Below are 17,056 nucleotides of genomic sequence, written 5' to 3'. Positions count from 1 at the left end.
TGGAATACAAAAACACACATTTCCGCAATTTATAATAATTTACAATTTAGGTAAAATTCAAAACTGTAACAATTACGATACGCCAATCTGCGCATCATTCACATTAGCTAATTCACATTTTTGTTTGCCCAATAATTTTATAATGCTATGGAGCAAAAACAAAATTATATTTACATATACATACCAACATTAAAAGTTATTTAACAACACTTAGAATCCTTTTTTTTTTTGAATTTTAAATAAAAAATTTAAAACAAGTATTCAATAGCCGTGCCTTCATTGTATTTAAATTTAAATCATATAGTACAAACCCATTCATTTATGACAGTATAACATATTTAAACTTTTAAATTTATTAAGGGTCATAAATGCTCAAATGTATGTAAATATGCACCATATATTTATATTTACAATTTTTTAAAACGTAAGACATGAAATCCTTTCTCCAAGCAAACAAAAACTCAATTTAAACATTGTACGCAAATTTTTGTATCTTATTATCCTCAATAAACATGTAATTTGCAAATAATAACAATTACTATTATTTAAAGTATGAATGTGTGTATTTATTTAAAATTTATCAGATTATAAAATGCTAGAAAAATGCAAAAACAAATTAAAACAACAAAAATAACAAAGAAAAAATAAAAAGTGGTTAAAAAGTTGAGTTTTTCTTCTCTTACAGTTGATTGTGTTCGTAATTTTATTTTTATTTTTCTTTCTTTTTTCTAATAGAAAATTATATTTAGTAGAAAATTTGTGTCAGACAGTATTTTCGCGCATGAATTGACCTACAAAATCAGAACTCTTATAAAGACATGATTCAAATAGCACAGCTTCCATTTAATAAAAATCCATTGAACGTTATTGTTATCGTATAAAAATTAAAAGAAAATTCAAAATAAGAAAAAATTTCCATTTAAGAAAATTTTTAAGATTTTTAATTGTTTTAAAAACAAAAATTATCGTAAAAATCATAAAATGCCGGTAATAAAAAAGTGAAGAAGAAAAAAATAAAAAATTCTTTTAACAAAAGGGAAATTTTGTGATTTTACCATTGAAAATCTTTACGAGTAGAGAAGAAGTAATGTAATCCTTTACATTGTTAAAACGAAAATTTGATTTCAAAATATAAATTTAATAAGTGTCTTAAAATAACAACTTCTTCTGCAATAAAAGTTTAAACAAAAAAAAAAAATAATTTTAAATTTTAAATTATAAATAATGCCTAAATATATAAAATTTTCTCAAGGGACTTTAAGAACATTATTAATTATTTTTACGATATTATTTTATACAACAATTTTTATATACACAATAACATCAGTGCCATCAGTTAAAGCTACATCATCAATTAAGAAAAAAAATTTAGAAATATCAAATACAGCAATAATTTCTGATTTGAGTACAACAACAAATTTAAATGATACAATTCGTCAACCACCAGACAATTATTTGATAACAAATCAAAAGGAATGTTTAAAATCTCGGAATTTTTTATCATGTTTAAAATATCGTGCTTCAAAATTTATATGGTCATTGGCAACAAATCGATATAAATATTTTGATTCATCAAATAGTAGATCCTTAATTAATATAAATAAAAATAATTATAATGATGAAAATTTCAATGATGATGATGACAATGATGATGATGATGATTTAAGTACAGGCAGAAATGAAAAAACTTATAATAATTCAATTGTTAACAAGAAAAACTTTCAAATGAAATTTGTATATTTGAATACACCAAGTGATTTAGAATTATTTGAGGAAACTAGAACATTTCAAGGTAATATATTATAATTATAACAGTTATGTGTATAATATTATAAATATTCAATATTTGTATGCGACACAAAGGAGTTATTACATATATATTTACAATTTAATCCTCCCGTATTAGAGAGGGTATGAGCCACTCAAGCACTAGTTTTCTAGTATCTTAACTGCATATATACAGAAACGCATTCACACAATACAATTTGTGGTTTTATTTTCAAATTGAGTTCCTGCTATACATTAGACTAACCGCATAAATTTTCTTGAACTCATTGTTTATATATACTATATTTATACATTATATGTTTTAGCCTTTTTACAAGAATAAGCGTAAGCAAACTATTTAGGAAAACTCTATAAGGAAAAGTTTAAATGAAGGCACTCTTTATTAAAATAACTCATATAAGTATGTGATCAAGAATTTTTATCGAAAATGTAAAAAAGAAAAATGCTTTTCTTACAAATAAAATTATTCAATCTGTGGCTATAGGGCAAAACATTTCAAACATTCTTTGTCTTTCTTTTAGATACTTTACATAAACGACAAATTAAAGCCAAACTAAAAGTGAACGAAAGATAAATTGCAATAATCGAATAAATAATAAAGACATGTAGGCACTATAGGCACATTCTAAAACGTAAAATTTTTTTGCATAGATGCGACAGTAATACTACATCATATGCTTTGTTATGCTTTCCTCTTCTTGAGATTTCGAGATTTTATATCAAAATATAAGATAGCAAATTAATGAACTCACATAAATTTACAAATAAATTTTGACAATTATCCAATAGGATACGCCGTTTCCACAAATTTTAAACATCATCTTGATTATGATTACTAAGATGAAAATTAATTTTCCTTTCATGCAGTTTTGAACTTTAGACGGATGCAATGAGCGTATCACGGTTTTTTTTAATTACTCACCCCTACATGTCAAATAACTTCTTTTTTCTGCCGGTATTCCAAAATATCAAAATTTTTGAAATATCGGCAATATACAAATGCATGTTCTTTAGTAATAGAAAAATTACATGCTTGTAATTTGAAAATATTTGAAAAAAATTTAAAATGTGAAAAAGTACCACATTTAGATTTAGTAACTAACTTGGAATATTGCTTTAAAATATTCTTAAAATAATTTAATATTCTGTATAGAACAAAATTTCAGATACGACACAAAATTTTTAATTCTTAACGAAAAAAAATACTAATATACTTTTTACGGGTGTCACACTTTGTAGCAGTAAAATAATGTTAAGATTTTCAAATAAAAACTATTATTAATTTTACGCTCAAACATACATTTGAAACATACACTACTCACAGTTTCAATTATTCCAAATATTTTCAATTTTTAATATAAAAACTTTCTACTAAATATTTTTAAGTTAAATTTATTTTTAAGGTGACGGTGAAATATCAAAGGCGGTAAAATTTGTTAAACGTGCTATTCAAACATTCGTACAACATCATGGTTTACAAGTTTCACTGGATAGTCTTGGTGGATTTCAAGTATCCAGAGGTGGAAAAAATTTTATAACAGGTAATAAAATAAAATGAAAATCAATATGAAAATATTTACAATTTTGCAAAAAAAAATTAAGAATATTTATTAATTTTTATATTCCTTACTATATGCATATAAATATATAAGAAAACTTTCAGAAGCCAAATACGGAATATTTTATTATTTTTTTCATTTTATTATAATCTCTCTTTTTGTTTACTTTCAATTTTGCTGTACATCTCTGTTTATCTAAATTTTTATCATAAACATTTAAAATAAATGCATTACTTAAAGTCATGAGTATAAAATTCAATTACAATTCATGAGTATAAAATTTTGTTACAACTAAGTAAATTAATATTTTTTACCAATTTTATACCATTTTACCAAAATTTGAAATCTTGCCCTACTTAATTCAATAATACCAAATGCGTACCGCATAGCCATATTTCATAAAGAGAGAAAACATTAAGTATAGATTTCTTAAGAAATATTCAATTGCTTGTAATATTTTTGGTAAAAATTTTTTTGAAATTTTTAAAAGATCCTCAAATATTATATTCGCGACTATTCGGCTTTTCTGTTTTAAGATCTAATTATTTTATCATACACAATTATTAAGTATAAATGCTTTTCCAATATCTTCCCATCCTCTTTAAGAGTGAAACACATTTTTCTATTGTCAGCTACCACATTAATAATTTTATGAATTTAATTTTTTTAGATTACATCCGCTATTCTTATATTCGAAATTGGATTTGAAATATCCTGTCAAATATTACGAGTATCATATAGTTATTACATTATACATACATGAGAATTACCTTCATATCAAGTTCAAATTTATGGCAGAATTTTCTTTTTTTATTTATATCGTAGCTAAAAAAAATTGGAATAATAATGGTAATAAATAAATTCAAAAAATAAAATGCGCTACCATAAGTTTTCTACCCATTAATTATATTAAAATTTTTAAAAGTAAATGACATGTATATGAAAATGTATAATCACATTTATTTATACATACAAGTTTTATTAACTATTCTATTTAAACAAATAATGTAGTTAACGCCAGTAGACCATTTATGTAGGTATTTTAAAATTTAGTTTAATGGTATCATACCATAAAAAGTATATTATATTATATGAACTATGAATTTATTGCACTCTCTACCTATTGGAATAGAAAAGAAAATGAAAAATATGAATGATTTTCTCACAACATTCACAATCGGTTGAAAAACAACTCTTCTTCTTGTTCAGCAACATTTTTTTCAATTAAAAAGAAAAGTGGACTGTAATTTCCTCAACACTATATAAAATAAATAGAAAAGAAAAAAAAATGTAATAAAAATTTTTAATACAAAACAGGAGTCTCTTTATCAAAATCAGGTTTTCATTAAAAATTTCAACAATATTACCTACAGGCAGGCTAAATTCAAGTTTAAAATATTAGCAAAAATTTTAAACAAGTTTAATAATAACGATTCATGAATCATGGTTATGTTTCAAATGAAATTTAGAAGATAGTGAGCTAATGACTAAATTATGCAAAACATAGAAAGTGAACACAGTTAATATTGTTGCAGAATTAATTTCTGATACACATAACTACCATTTTTCGATTTTAAAATTAGTTATATATAGCCTATAGATTATTCTTCAGGACAAGCAATTAAAATCATCTTAGCTATTCTTTTATTGACCTTATTGATCTCTCTAAGTGATTTTACTTTTCTCTAAATTATTTTTAAAACATTATTGTAATTAAATTTTATACTCAAATAATTTTGGAGAATTTGTCAAAAACAGCATAACACAGCATTGCAATATAATTGCAGTTAAACTGCTTTTGACAAAATGCCTAAGATTATAATAAATTTATTTTTTTAATTATTTTTAATTAAGAATTTAATCCATTAATTCTTTTTATACGAAAAAAAAGTTTTAATAACAACTTATTAAGAAATTATTGTATCCATGCATGTATTCACATACCTTCAGCCACACAGTTTTAATTTTTAGTAAAAAAATCCATTATTTTAGTTTACAAAATATAATTGCAAGTCAAGCATACAAAAATCAATATGTATCAAATGTATAGTATGTACCTAATGCTATTTGTTATTGTAATACTATTGTTGATTGCCTAAGTTGCCTATTATGTAAGACTTATAAATATGCTATTGCAATTGAATGTTTTAAAATCAAAAAATTAAAAATTTAATTTTTAAAAAAAATTTATAAAATTTTTTTAGTACTTAAAAATTAATTTTCAAACACTATACTTACATTTAATTTGATCGTGGCACAAAAAGTATTTGTCAAGGTTCATTCATTACTCACTTTTAGTCTCACAAAATGTCAATTACATTTTTGGTTCACCAATGTTTTAACAACTTTCAATACTTATATTCATAGTTAAAAATTTATTTCACCTCTTTTGATGCATCTTTGTTCGTACATTCTAATTCGCAGTTTTAATTAAAATGTTTATTCACCAATTTTTTTTCTCTTTTTTTTTAAATTATTATATATGTATTATTATTCTATTTAATTACTTTATTTTCTACTTTATTTATTTTATAAATAAAATTTATTTATATTTCATTTTCTTTATTATTTTAAAATTACAATCAACTAACTACCTTATCACTTCTAAAAACTGAAACTTCAAATTTGATACCTCCCTGGAATGCTAACATTATAATATTTTAAATAATATACGTATGTATGTATGTACATATTAAAATAAATCACAATATAACACTGTTATGTACATACATTTATCAACAAGATGTAATTTACAACTTTTTAATGCTTAAAGGTCGTGGTCACAATCATAAGGAAGTGAAAAAAAGATTAAAATTCGCCATCCTGTTACCAATTATAATTTTAATAAAACTATTTCATTTTAAATTGACTGTTATACCGTTACTATTTTTAATGAACGGTCTTAACTTACTCTTAATTGCTGGTGGTACATATATTTTGTATTATTTAAAACATCATACAATATGTAAAATTAAACCACATTTATTGGAATCCCATTCACATGTATGGAATGAGGTACCATCGGGTAAGTATATTTAATGAAATATATCATAATAATAATTATTATACATACATAAATATTTATGTTTGTTAAGTAAAAGAAGATCTATACATAATTTATACATTTACTTTCAATACTTTTATAATATTAATGTATTACTTTATAAATTATGTATGTATGTATTATAATTTGAAATTTTACAAGGAAATTTTTACGATTTAAAAAAAACTGGGACTTAATATTTGAATAAATCTAAATTCATGTAAAATTTTTTTTTATATTTAACTAATTTAAGAATTAATGTAAACAATATTAATTATACTTACCCGTAAATAAAATATATGTATGTAATACCACCAGCAAAAATATAAAATTATACAAAGCCGATTACAATTTCATTATAACTTAAGCGATACGATTGTCAAAATTAAAGCCTTCTAAGCATTAAAAAATCATTAACTATAATATAAAATTTTATTTAAATATTAATTTGAATAGTTTAAGCACCAATAATTTTTATTACAACAAAAAAAAAATATATACCTATTTTTAAAGAATATCGTGGACATAAAAAAACTCGAAAGAAATTAAAATGGTTGATTTTATTCCCGCTGATAATATTGGGAAAAATAGCATCATTAAAAATGTCAATGGTTGTATTGATGTTTACAGTAATTGGCGCTCAATTAGCACTTGCTGGTGGTTTTGCATTTATTATATATTGGCTTAAGCATACTTATTTATGTAAAATCAATCCGAAATGGGCTGAAAATGTATCAGGACCAACTTGGGATGAAGAAAAAGGTAAATTTGGATAATTATACAAAATAATGTTTAATCATAAATTACATATAGAGATTCAGCAATTAAAAATAAAATGATGAATTATTTGCATTTTGCAAGTTATTAATTCAATTTTCTTTTATTTTTCACCTCAATAGAAGAAAGCATTTATATTATAAATTTAGAGCATTTTTTATAACATTACAAATTTATTCAAATTGAAATTAATAACATTATTGCTTAACAGTCAAAAATTTTTTAAATATTTTTAATAATAATATTTTTTTAATTAAATTGATTTGTGATTTTTTATACTTTGATGTGAGGTGCTGAATTTAACGTAATTGTATTTAGTACAGGTACACAGAAACAACAGAATTAAATTATACAGACAACATTTAATCTTTTCATTACTTATATAATAATAAATTTGTTATTAAAATAATCTTAGATTTTATAGCGCCTATCAAAACATTGAGCAAGTTTGGTTCTAGTATACCGTTATATTTTTCTGATTATTTTGCTTTTACATATAATTTACAAAAATGCAAATGAATTCCTATGAGATATAAATGTGTATGTGTTGATATAACTTCCTCATTTTGAATTTTAAAATAGTAGAACTCGCAGAATATAGTAGATAAAATATTTTTAAACCAATTTTTTAAAAATAAAGACATACTTTAAAATTTCTAAATCCATACGTAGTATTATTGTTATACGCAAGAAATGTACATAGTTATGAAAATTATATATAAATATAGTTCTTAGTGCGGTATAAAAGAAACAATTCTCAATTTACTACTTAGCTTCCTTATTTATATAAATGTAATAATAATTAATATTCCTGATTAAAATCAACTTGAAATAATAAAAAATTAAAAGCAAAAAATTATGTTATCAAATATAGGTCATTTTCGACGTAGTTTTAATGGGCGGACTTATTTGTCACCGAAAGGTAAGGTACCTTCGGAATTTAAAATTTGTATTTATATATTTATAGATAAGTATGAATATACATAATCTATTTACAAACACTTAGCTATTCCAGAACATTTCTATAAAAGCAATAATTCCCTTTTAATCTTACATAAAAGGTCTGGTGCTATGCTTAAAATATTTAATATTTATTGAACCCCATAATAAACTGGTAATTAATATACAATATTCCCGGTTTTAATATCTTAAAAATTTCCTTAATTTTACAAATAAAATTCATAATATAATAATATTTTACTTTTAATTATTATATTTTTTTGTAACTTTATTTTTTTTAATGAAAAATTATATTTTCATTTTGAACAGATTATTCATCATTTGGTTACCCTGGATCTGATTCAAGCAGTCCTTTTGTTTTAGGTAACAAAGATTGGGCAAGTTCCAAGGCATACAATGCGTACAACTATTTGGATACTATAAGTCGACCAATTTAATTTAATTAAATTAAAAAATACAAAATTGTACTTATCGAATGTCTTATTTAAAACAAAGATTATGTAATTAGTTATTTAGCGAATGTGTATAACTTTAGGTGTAGGTTTGTCATAAAGATCTTTTCCTAAATTTTTTGAAGCACTTAACTCTCTTCTAACTTTTGACTGTAATCACAACATAGCGTATATTATACAATAACAGTTAATATAAAGTAATCAGTTCGAAATTCATATACTTTTTATTCACAAACGAAAAATTTTAAAAAAAGGAAATATTTTATTACAAAATTCGCGAAACCTTCTTTAACCTTCGAAATATCACGTATGTTGCGAGAACCCTTCTTCCAAGTTTGATGAATAAATATTAATGTAAATTTTAAGCCGTAAGCTGCAAAACTGCCATTGGCACAAAAGTTATTTATTTTCAACTTTTATAAACCTTCAACTTTCCCTCTTTTTTAGAGTTAATTCCACAAAGTTATTTAAAAATTTCAAAGCAACACACAAATCACTACTTTTCAATAAAACCTGCAACTACCTACCTATTATTCTAAAAATCCTTTTCATTTCTCCTAAAAATCACTTTTTATCTATAATCAATTTGTTATACTGTTATAAATCAAAATTAAAGAGAGTTTGTCATTAACGTAATTTAAAAAATAAACTAAAGCCATTTTTTATTTTCATATATGGTGTTTGTAAATTTAAATTATTTTTACTTGTTTTATATAGATTATTTTTTAACCAAAAAAAATTATTAATTAAGGAATTTTAGTTGGTATTAAGTAGTAGGTTTTAACTTAATATTAAAATTTTTACGAGGTTCTAAATATAAGCGTTTTTTGGTGAATGCACTTAATGTTAGTTTTATATTGTAGGTATTGTGAATGTTAGTTTAAGTTATTTATTTTGTGATCGAATGAATTTTATACAGATATTATTTTTAATAAAAATAAAAAAGCATTAAATTTTATAAAAATTTGAACTATTTTTACTTTTTTAAATTTGCAAAGATTAAAAAAAATTTTAAACCAATTTAAACACAAGTTTGTTATTAATTTTTAATTACATATTTTTTATTGGCCTCTAGTATGTTTTACGCAGCGAAGTAGATGTATTAAAAGTAGATGTAGGTGCGTATGTAGATTTTACAAAAACTCCATAATATTTCGCATTGTTTCGTTTTAGTTTCCGTCTTAAGACAAATAGGACATTCAAATAAAACTCTTTAACAACTATGTCTTACATACTTCAGATTGGCCAATGTCATAAAATCAAAACGGTTCGATATTTTTAACTTTTCACTTTTTTTTATCCTTAAAAGTCCAGTGAACAACTTCCCAAACTCTAAAATTTTTTTAATCAAACCCATTTCTGCTATTTTTTACCTTGATTTCTGCTGTTATTTAAAGTTTTTAAAAAAATTTTATTTGAATATTTCGCGGATTTTTCGTAAAATCTTTCAATCCCAGAAATAGTTTCTGAACTCAAACACCTATTTTTAAACACACTTTTTATTTAATTTTTATTTAATGTAGAAATATACCAAAAAATGGTTAATTTATTATTATAGTATGTTGAATAAGTACATACATATTTTTCGTTTATACATTTATATTTTAATATTCAGAATTAAGCGGAGCAGAATACTCGAAATTAATAAAAAAATTGTACCATTTTTTGTCTGTGGTACCAAGATTTTGCTTTCTCTGTACAATATTTTGAAATTCAATCAATGGCAGCTCTGCTCCTTCGTGTAAATAAAAGATTTAACCCTTTCCGATTCGGCAAGATATTATAGAATTCAGATTATTTCAGACTGTAAAATCGATCAAAGTCATCGATATCAACCTTTTTTATCGTGTTTATTGCTATATAATCTGTATAAATATTTGATTTTTCCTTAAAAATATTTCTCAGTCGCTTATACTTAACCCCATCATTCATTCCACAAAGAGATCTTCTTCCACCACTAGACCACTAAAAAACCATTAATTTAAAAATATTAAAAATATATAAAAACCCTAAAAATAGAAGCCCACAACCTCTTGTAAAAATAAAGTCACATTTATGCAAGGTAATGTGTCGGCTATTTGAGACTAATCGAAAGAATTTATTTGGAAATCCAATTTTTATATAACAACATAATATCAAGACTGATAGCTAATATGAACAAATATATTTAAAATAAATCCATTTTGATATACTTACAATGAATCCCGATACAATTCCAACAAATTTTGTAACTCCAGCACTGCAAGATGTATCGCAAATATAGTTTGGTATTTTTGCCATGGTTTAAATGTGTCAAAATTCATAAATATTGGAAACTTCGATTTCATAGTACATTTATATTGGTTTTGTTTTTTAAATAAACAGCCAGCGCCATTTAAAAATTAAAATACTATATATTTGTAATTTGTTTCAAGTTTCCTTATCTATGATCGGAATCACCATATTCACCATATTCAAATCTTTATTGTTATTGTAATTGCTGAATTTACAGCTTCTAGTAATAATAATTTATAAATTTTGTAAAACAGAAAGGTTTGGATATTTGCTAAATATTCGTATTGTACAAAAAATAACTTTGTATTAATTTCTAAACAAGAGCTCCGAAAATAAAATTATTGTTTCAAACCAAGAAAATGAAAAACATGTGGAATGGAATCTTGGAATCGAGGCAGAAGTAATTCATTATGGAGTTATATGTAGTTCATTAAATTCCTATCTAGAATCATCTATATTGAGTTATGATATAACCAAATACGAATGTATATCAGCATAGTTTGTTCTACAAACTAAACTACAAAAAAAATTTAAAAATGTTTGAACATTTAACATTTATTCTACTTAAATACTGTAAAATAATATAAATGAAGTTGCTTAACTGTTAAAATATAAAGAATTTTTAAAAGTATTTTTTTGTGTAATTAGTAGAATAAAATATTTTTTTTATAATAAATCGTTTTTGGTATTACAGCCATAAATTTTATTTTGCTACGGCAACACAGTTCGATGTCATATCTGAAATTGTCAATTGCGTTGATTAATCAAAAATGAAATACATTACAGACTATCATTTGACTTTTATATTACTTGTACATTTTTTATAGATTTACTTTTTATTCAATTCGAAGAAAATTAAAGTAGAATTGGAAAAAAAAATAAAAAGTTTTTAGATACGAATTTTTATTAATATTCTATCAGCTATAATGTCCCAAACTGGTGCATCTGTAGCTCTTCAGTCAAATTGTACAAAAGTGTTTATTCCAAGAGACTATTCCGAAGGGACTGCAGTGAAATTTCATACGAGGCTGCCGAGTGAATTAGAAGGATTAGTAAGTAATGAAATCTTAATGATAAAAAGCACCTTTTCCATATTGCTGTAAAGAACTAGTTAAAACTAAGGTACAATATAGAATACATTAGATAAATGAGAGGACTCTAGACAAAAAGTTTTACGTATTTCTTGAATATTTGAACAAGATTTTAAATTTTGCTGAATTTTTTCAACTAATTATTAAAAAAATTTAGTTTAAAATTAAGTTTATTGTTTAAAATGCTTAAATTTAAATGAAAAAATTATTTTGTATAACAAAGATTTAAATCAATAATATTCGTACATCATGTATGTATATTATACATATATATGTATGAAAATTGGATACATACTCTGTTATCTACGAGATATTAATTGGGTCATCTACCTATTGTATTTAATTTACATTAAACAATTATGTTTACTGAAGTTTTCTAAATTGTATAAATGATTTTTCAATTGCATTTCTTTCGCCTATGAAAGTTTCTAAACAAAATTAAAAAAAAACAAAAATAAATAACCAGTCTATTTACTAAAATAGACTGGTAAAAAGAAAAAAGTCTAATAATGGCCTCAAAATATTTTCACATAAAACACCAAGTTTCTTATTAATACCAAGTGCACATTGTTTACAAACATTTATTGTTTGATTATTATTAATTTTAGATTGAAAGGCATGTCTTTGAAGCAACAATAACTAAAATGAATGAATTTTTTGCTGAGGCTGAGAAAGGATCATGCAGCACATATTGTGAAGGTTGTCTAGCTTGTATTACGGCATATTTGGTATATATATGCACTGAAACACATTACGAGAAGGTAATTTAATGTTCTTTTTAATTACTTTAAATAACAAAAGTATTATTTTAGACTTTACGAAAAATATCAAAATTTATTGCTTCCCAGAATGAAAGAGTATACAATCCAAAGGGCCTACAAATAACTGATCCGACATTCCGCGGTCTTAGAGTTATAGAAATATCTATTTTAGATCGTCCCGGTCGAACGTGACTTCCGCTTTCTCACTCCACAGAAGAATTTTTCATGTAAAGTGGCATAATTTATATTGAATTTTTTTTTTTTTTTGAGGACACCGTTGATTAATATTTTTAAAAAAATTTAATTCTGCATTATGACAAACGGGTGCCTTTAAAATAATAATATATTTATATGTATACTTATTTATTTTGAGTTCAATTTTTAAATTGAATTATAAGTTCTGCAATATAAAATTTATTTACAAAATTTTAGGGTTTTATAAAAAAAAAAAAATGAAATCAGGGTTATTTTAAAAGTTATAAATATTATAAAATGTACAACAAATATGTTACAAATGTACAATATAATTTTGAAAATGGTTTGTTTATTCTAACTACTAAACTTCTTGTAATTTATATAGATTCAAATCTATTGAATAAAGTAGGTATTTTTTATTAGCTTATCTTAATTGAAAAAAATTGAATTCGAATTCCGTTAGATTTTTGTTTTAGCATCGAAGAAAATATTTTAAATTAGAATTACGGACCGCGAAAATTGTGGAGTATAACACAAATATAAATTTAGTTATATTTAAATTATTCAATGCTGATAAACTAAAATTAAATTTAAATAATTGTAAAGTTTTTTGCTTATATTATAGAAAATTTGCTTTCGACAAGTCTTTAGTTCATATCTTTTCTTTGTTTTTTTTTTAAATTAAGGAAATTATGTATTGTTATTTTTAAATATTCAAATTTACTTTTCAAAAGAGAAAAAAATAAATGCTTCGGTACGTTGAAAGCTTTTTGAGCTCGTGTAATTAAGTAAAGAAATTTCTTCTGATTTATAATTAAAAACAATAATTTAATAAATAATACATTGGCTTTAGCTTGCTTATATTTTTTAGTGATTTAATAAAGTCGAAAGCAAATATATAAAATATTAGTGTCTTTTATAATAAAGGAACAAGTAAAACTATTACATATTAATATCAACCATCAAACAAGATCTTTAACTTTTAAATAGACACTGCAAGTTACTTACATAAATGTTAACGTTCTTGCATATACTTTTTATGCGACATATTATAAAAACATTATTCAAAATAATTTTAAAATAAAGTTGGAATCGTAATGTCATTCCAGTACATTATACTGCATGTGTACATATTTGTTATCAAGAAGAAAGTATGTAATTGCATTTGAAGGATAAAGCATACAATAACAAAATAAGGAATTAATAAAAAAAAAACCATGTTATAAACATTCATATATATTGTGTTTAAAATTTTAGATTAATTTATAAAGTAGGTAATATTTAATAAATTTATTGAATGTGTTTATTTTATATTATTATTGCAGGTTACTTCAAAATAATTAATTCCCCAAAGAATTCAAACTAAATTCTATCACAATTAATAAATTTGTATAGAAAAGAAATTGGGTAATGTGTTTGACCCAGAAATATGAATGAATTGGACGAGAAACTGAATTTGTTATTTTCAATAAATATTAATTTAAAATTATTGTTTCGTAAAAGATGAGCAAATTAAAATCTCTGCGCGATAAATATAAGTTAATAGGAACAAGAAATCAGATTGATAAAATAGTTCAAAAAGAATATTTTTCAGATGTATTGCGTACTATTTGAAATGATCAAGAGGAATTAACCTATACTGAAATTTTAAGGTGATTTTTTCCTTTTTGTTTGTCTAAATACCGGAGAAATAAAAAACGCAATAGGATTAGGGTTAAATGTGAAAAATAAAGATATTCACATATTGTGTACATCTTAAGTTTCAATAGTCATTCTGAATTTATTAAAAAAATTTTAACCAAATGATCCCGAATAAGTTATACAGAATAAAGAAAATAATTATAACCTACATATACACTAAGTCCTCGAGATACGACATTTTTGGTTCCAGAAATTTATGTCGTAACTCGAATTGTCGTTTGAGGAGGGAAAAAATGTATGGAAACAAAAAGTGAACTAGACAAACTGTTGTATAAAATAATTGATCATTTTTTTTAAAAAAGGTAACAAAGTTTGAAAAAAACAACAAAATATAATAACAAAACCAAAAAAATTCAATGATGTAACAAAAATAAATAAAATAAAATCTAAATAAGTTGATATTTTATCACTTCAATTCGTATTCATAACTACTAACTAGAATTTTTAACTAGAAAAAGTTGATTGTTGAAGTATGTGCTTTAGTCTCGTCTTATAACTAAATTCGGTATAGATTTTTATTCAAAAAACAGTAAAATCTGTCAAAAAAACAAATTTTTTTTTAAATTTTTCAATATCGTATTAGGAACAATGTCGTAAGCCGAATAAAAATGATCAAAATTTATATCATGTCGTAACTCGAAATGTGGTATTAGAAGATGTATCTCGAGGACTTAGTGTATTGCATATTTAAGCTCGGGAATACATAGTATATAATTCATTCAAGAAGAAGACATCCAATACAAATTTATCATCGCAAGTTATAACAAATTTTTTAAGTTTTCTACTGTTTTATTACTTACTTTTAAAGATTGAAAGTGAAAATATAAAAATTATTTTCAGAGAATGCTGCGTAGAAATGTTATAAAAAGATTTATCAAATAATGAAGCTATGTAAAGAAATAAATATTTCAAAATTAAGGAGTAGAAACGATAATCGACAAGGAATTTGGAACGTTTTAGAAAATTTTCAAAATTTAAATAAAAATCCGAGAATGTTTATATTTAGTTACTTGTATATTTACTTTCTATTTTGTTCACATATTATTTTAAAATAAAAAAAAATGAAATAATCATGTGACATTATAAATATTTTACTTGTTAACTAAAAAATCTGTTTTATGTAATCAAAATTTTTTTATCGGTTATTTGAATGTCTAAATTTAATATTTTTTTGACTATGCATGTTATATTAACTATAATAGATATTTTTAAGTTATATTGATTTTCTTTTTGATATCCGTTTCAAATAATGATTTTTTTATTTTAAAATTTGCTTTATGTAAGTACACAGATTTGCAATAGGAATTTATTTAAAGTGTTCTATTATATTTTATTAATTCATTATTATAAAAAAAAAAATGTGTTTAAATTTTATAATAAACACATAGATTTAACATAAATTTTGTTGTTTTAAAAATATAAATAATGGAGTTTGATAATTTTAATTAAATATCGTATTTGCATTCAACTTTGTATTACAAAATAAGTTTTATGAACTAAAAATTAGGGCATTATATATAAATAAGATGATTTATAAAATTAACGTTTAAGCAAATTTAACTGAAGCATTGTATGATCTTGTTACACACATAACTTTTAAAGGATTACATAATATGTAAATGTTAATCAGTTTTTTTTTATATAAGAGAAATTTAATTTAATATTAAAACAAAATTGGAATGTTTATTAATCTTATTATAAATTTGAAATGAATAACATTATTGTTGTAATTATAAATAGCTCGTTAAATTGGGAAATTCAATGCTTAATTATTTCAATATTAATTCCAAAATTTAATAGAAATATACAAATGATATACAAATGATCTTCCAATTGTTCCAATTCAAAACTTTTTTGCAATTGTGTACGAAACTTAATTGAACGTATGTTAGAGTATAAAATTGAATTTTTTTGATAAATCTTTTATATATAAGAGCTACTGCATTGAAAGCAACTGTTCGTAATATAGTTGGTCACCATAATTATTAATAGTGTTGAATGCATTTCTTGGTTGATAATTTAAATAATAACATTACCATAAATAAATATAAATTCAAAATTTAGAATCATATTCGTACTTAACATAAGTATCTTTTTTATATAGTATAGCAAAAAAAAATAAGTTTTTTTTTTTGTTAAATAACATGTTAACAAGAATTATAATGAAATATACTTAATATATATATGTATATTTGTAGTAATATTATTAATTTTTTTTATAAATAAGTAAATTTATTTAAGAATTTATATAATCTACATTTTTTAGCTACAAATAATTTTTTTCTTTTATTTTTATTAATTTATTTATTCTTAAAAGGGATGATTTTTTTTTTCTGTTTTTATTGCTAAAAGTTTCACATAAGTATATTTTTTATTTAGATTTATTTTTTTTAATATAAGTTTTTTTTTTATATTTAATGTGTTATGTTTTTTTTCTTTTGTTAAACTTTAATTA

General features: G+C 22.9%; 2 protein-coding genes across 7 annotated transcripts; both read left to right on the top strand.

Moving 5' to 3' along the window:
* Positions 1 to 999: 999 nt before the first annotated feature.
* On the top strand, positions 1,000 to 8,874 carry LOC129611253 (uncharacterized). Of its 6 annotated transcripts, XM_055524333.1 has the most exons (6): positions 1,000 to 1,792; positions 3,192 to 3,329; positions 6,904 to 7,152; positions 8,042 to 8,089; positions 8,174 to 8,281; positions 8,437 to 8,532. In XM_055524333.1, the coding sequence occupies exons 1-5, from the start codon at positions 1,225 to 1,227 to the stop codon at positions 8,263 to 8,265; spliced, it is 1,095 nt and encodes a 364-aa protein (XP_055380308.1). In that variant the 5' UTR covers positions 1,000 to 1,224; the 3' UTR covers positions 8,266 to 8,281; positions 8,437 to 8,532. The 6 variants fall into 6 exon arrangements, with proteins under 6 accessions (XP_055380308.1, XP_055380298.1, XP_055380289.1 ...); XM_055524323.1 differs by lacking the exon at positions 8,174 to 8,281 and having other exon boundaries at positions 8,437 to 8,874; XM_055524314.1 differs by lacking the exon at positions 8,174 to 8,281 and having other exon boundaries at positions 8,042 to 8,116; positions 8,437 to 8,874.
* A 2,764-nt stretch (positions 8,875 to 11,638) lies between these two features.
* On the top strand, positions 11,639 to 14,865 carry LOC129611021 (golgin subfamily A member 7). Its single transcript, XM_055523928.1, has 3 exons — positions 11,639 to 11,905; positions 12,553 to 12,705; positions 12,757 to 14,865. Exons 1-3 carry the CDS (start codon positions 11,780 to 11,782, stop codon positions 12,895 to 12,897), a joined length of 420 nt encoding a protein of 139 aa, XP_055379903.1. The 5' UTR covers positions 11,639 to 11,779; the 3' UTR covers positions 12,898 to 14,865.
* Positions 14,866 to 17,056: the final 2,191 nt, after the last annotated feature.

The sequence above is a fragment of the Condylostylus longicornis genome, unplaced genomic scaffold (assembly GCF_029603195.1).
Source record: "Condylostylus longicornis isolate FDR11 unplaced genomic scaffold, ASM2960319v2 ptg000004l, whole genome shotgun sequence".
NCBI lineage: Eukaryota > Metazoa > Arthropoda > Insecta > Diptera > Dolichopodidae > Condylostylus > Condylostylus longicornis.
The sequence above is the reverse complement of the archived record's forward strand: the minus strand, read 5'-3'. Positions and strand labels throughout refer to the sequence as shown.

What these genes read in the sequence shown, in the direction of transcription:
- LOC129611253 (XM_055524314.1), top strand. Translation starts at nt 1,225, where the DNA reads ATGCCTAAATATATAAAATTTTCTCAAGGGACTTTAAGAACATTATTA. An exon ending in TGGAAAAAATTTTATAACAG is followed by an intron (nt 3,330 to 6,903) that starts GTAATAAAATAA and finishes CTATTTTTAAAG; the next exon opens with AATATCGTGGACATAAAAAA. An exon ending in ACCTTCGGAATTTAAAATTT is followed by an intron (nt 8,117 to 8,436) that starts GTATTTATATAT and finishes CATTTTGAACAG; the next exon opens with ATTATTCATCATTTGGTTAC.
- LOC129611021 (XM_055523928.1), top strand. Translation starts at nt 11,780, where the DNA reads ATGTCCCAAACTGGTGCATCTGTAGCTCTTCAGTCAAATTGTACAAAA. An exon ending in CGAGTGAATTAGAAGGATTA is followed by an intron (nt 11,906 to 12,552) that starts GTAAGTAATGAA and finishes TATTAATTTTAG; the next exon opens with ATTGAAAGGCATGTCTTTGA. An exon ending in CTGAAACACATTACGAGAAG is followed by an intron (nt 12,706 to 12,756) that starts GTAATTTAATGT and finishes GTATTATTTTAG; the next exon opens with ACTTTACGAAAAATATCAAA.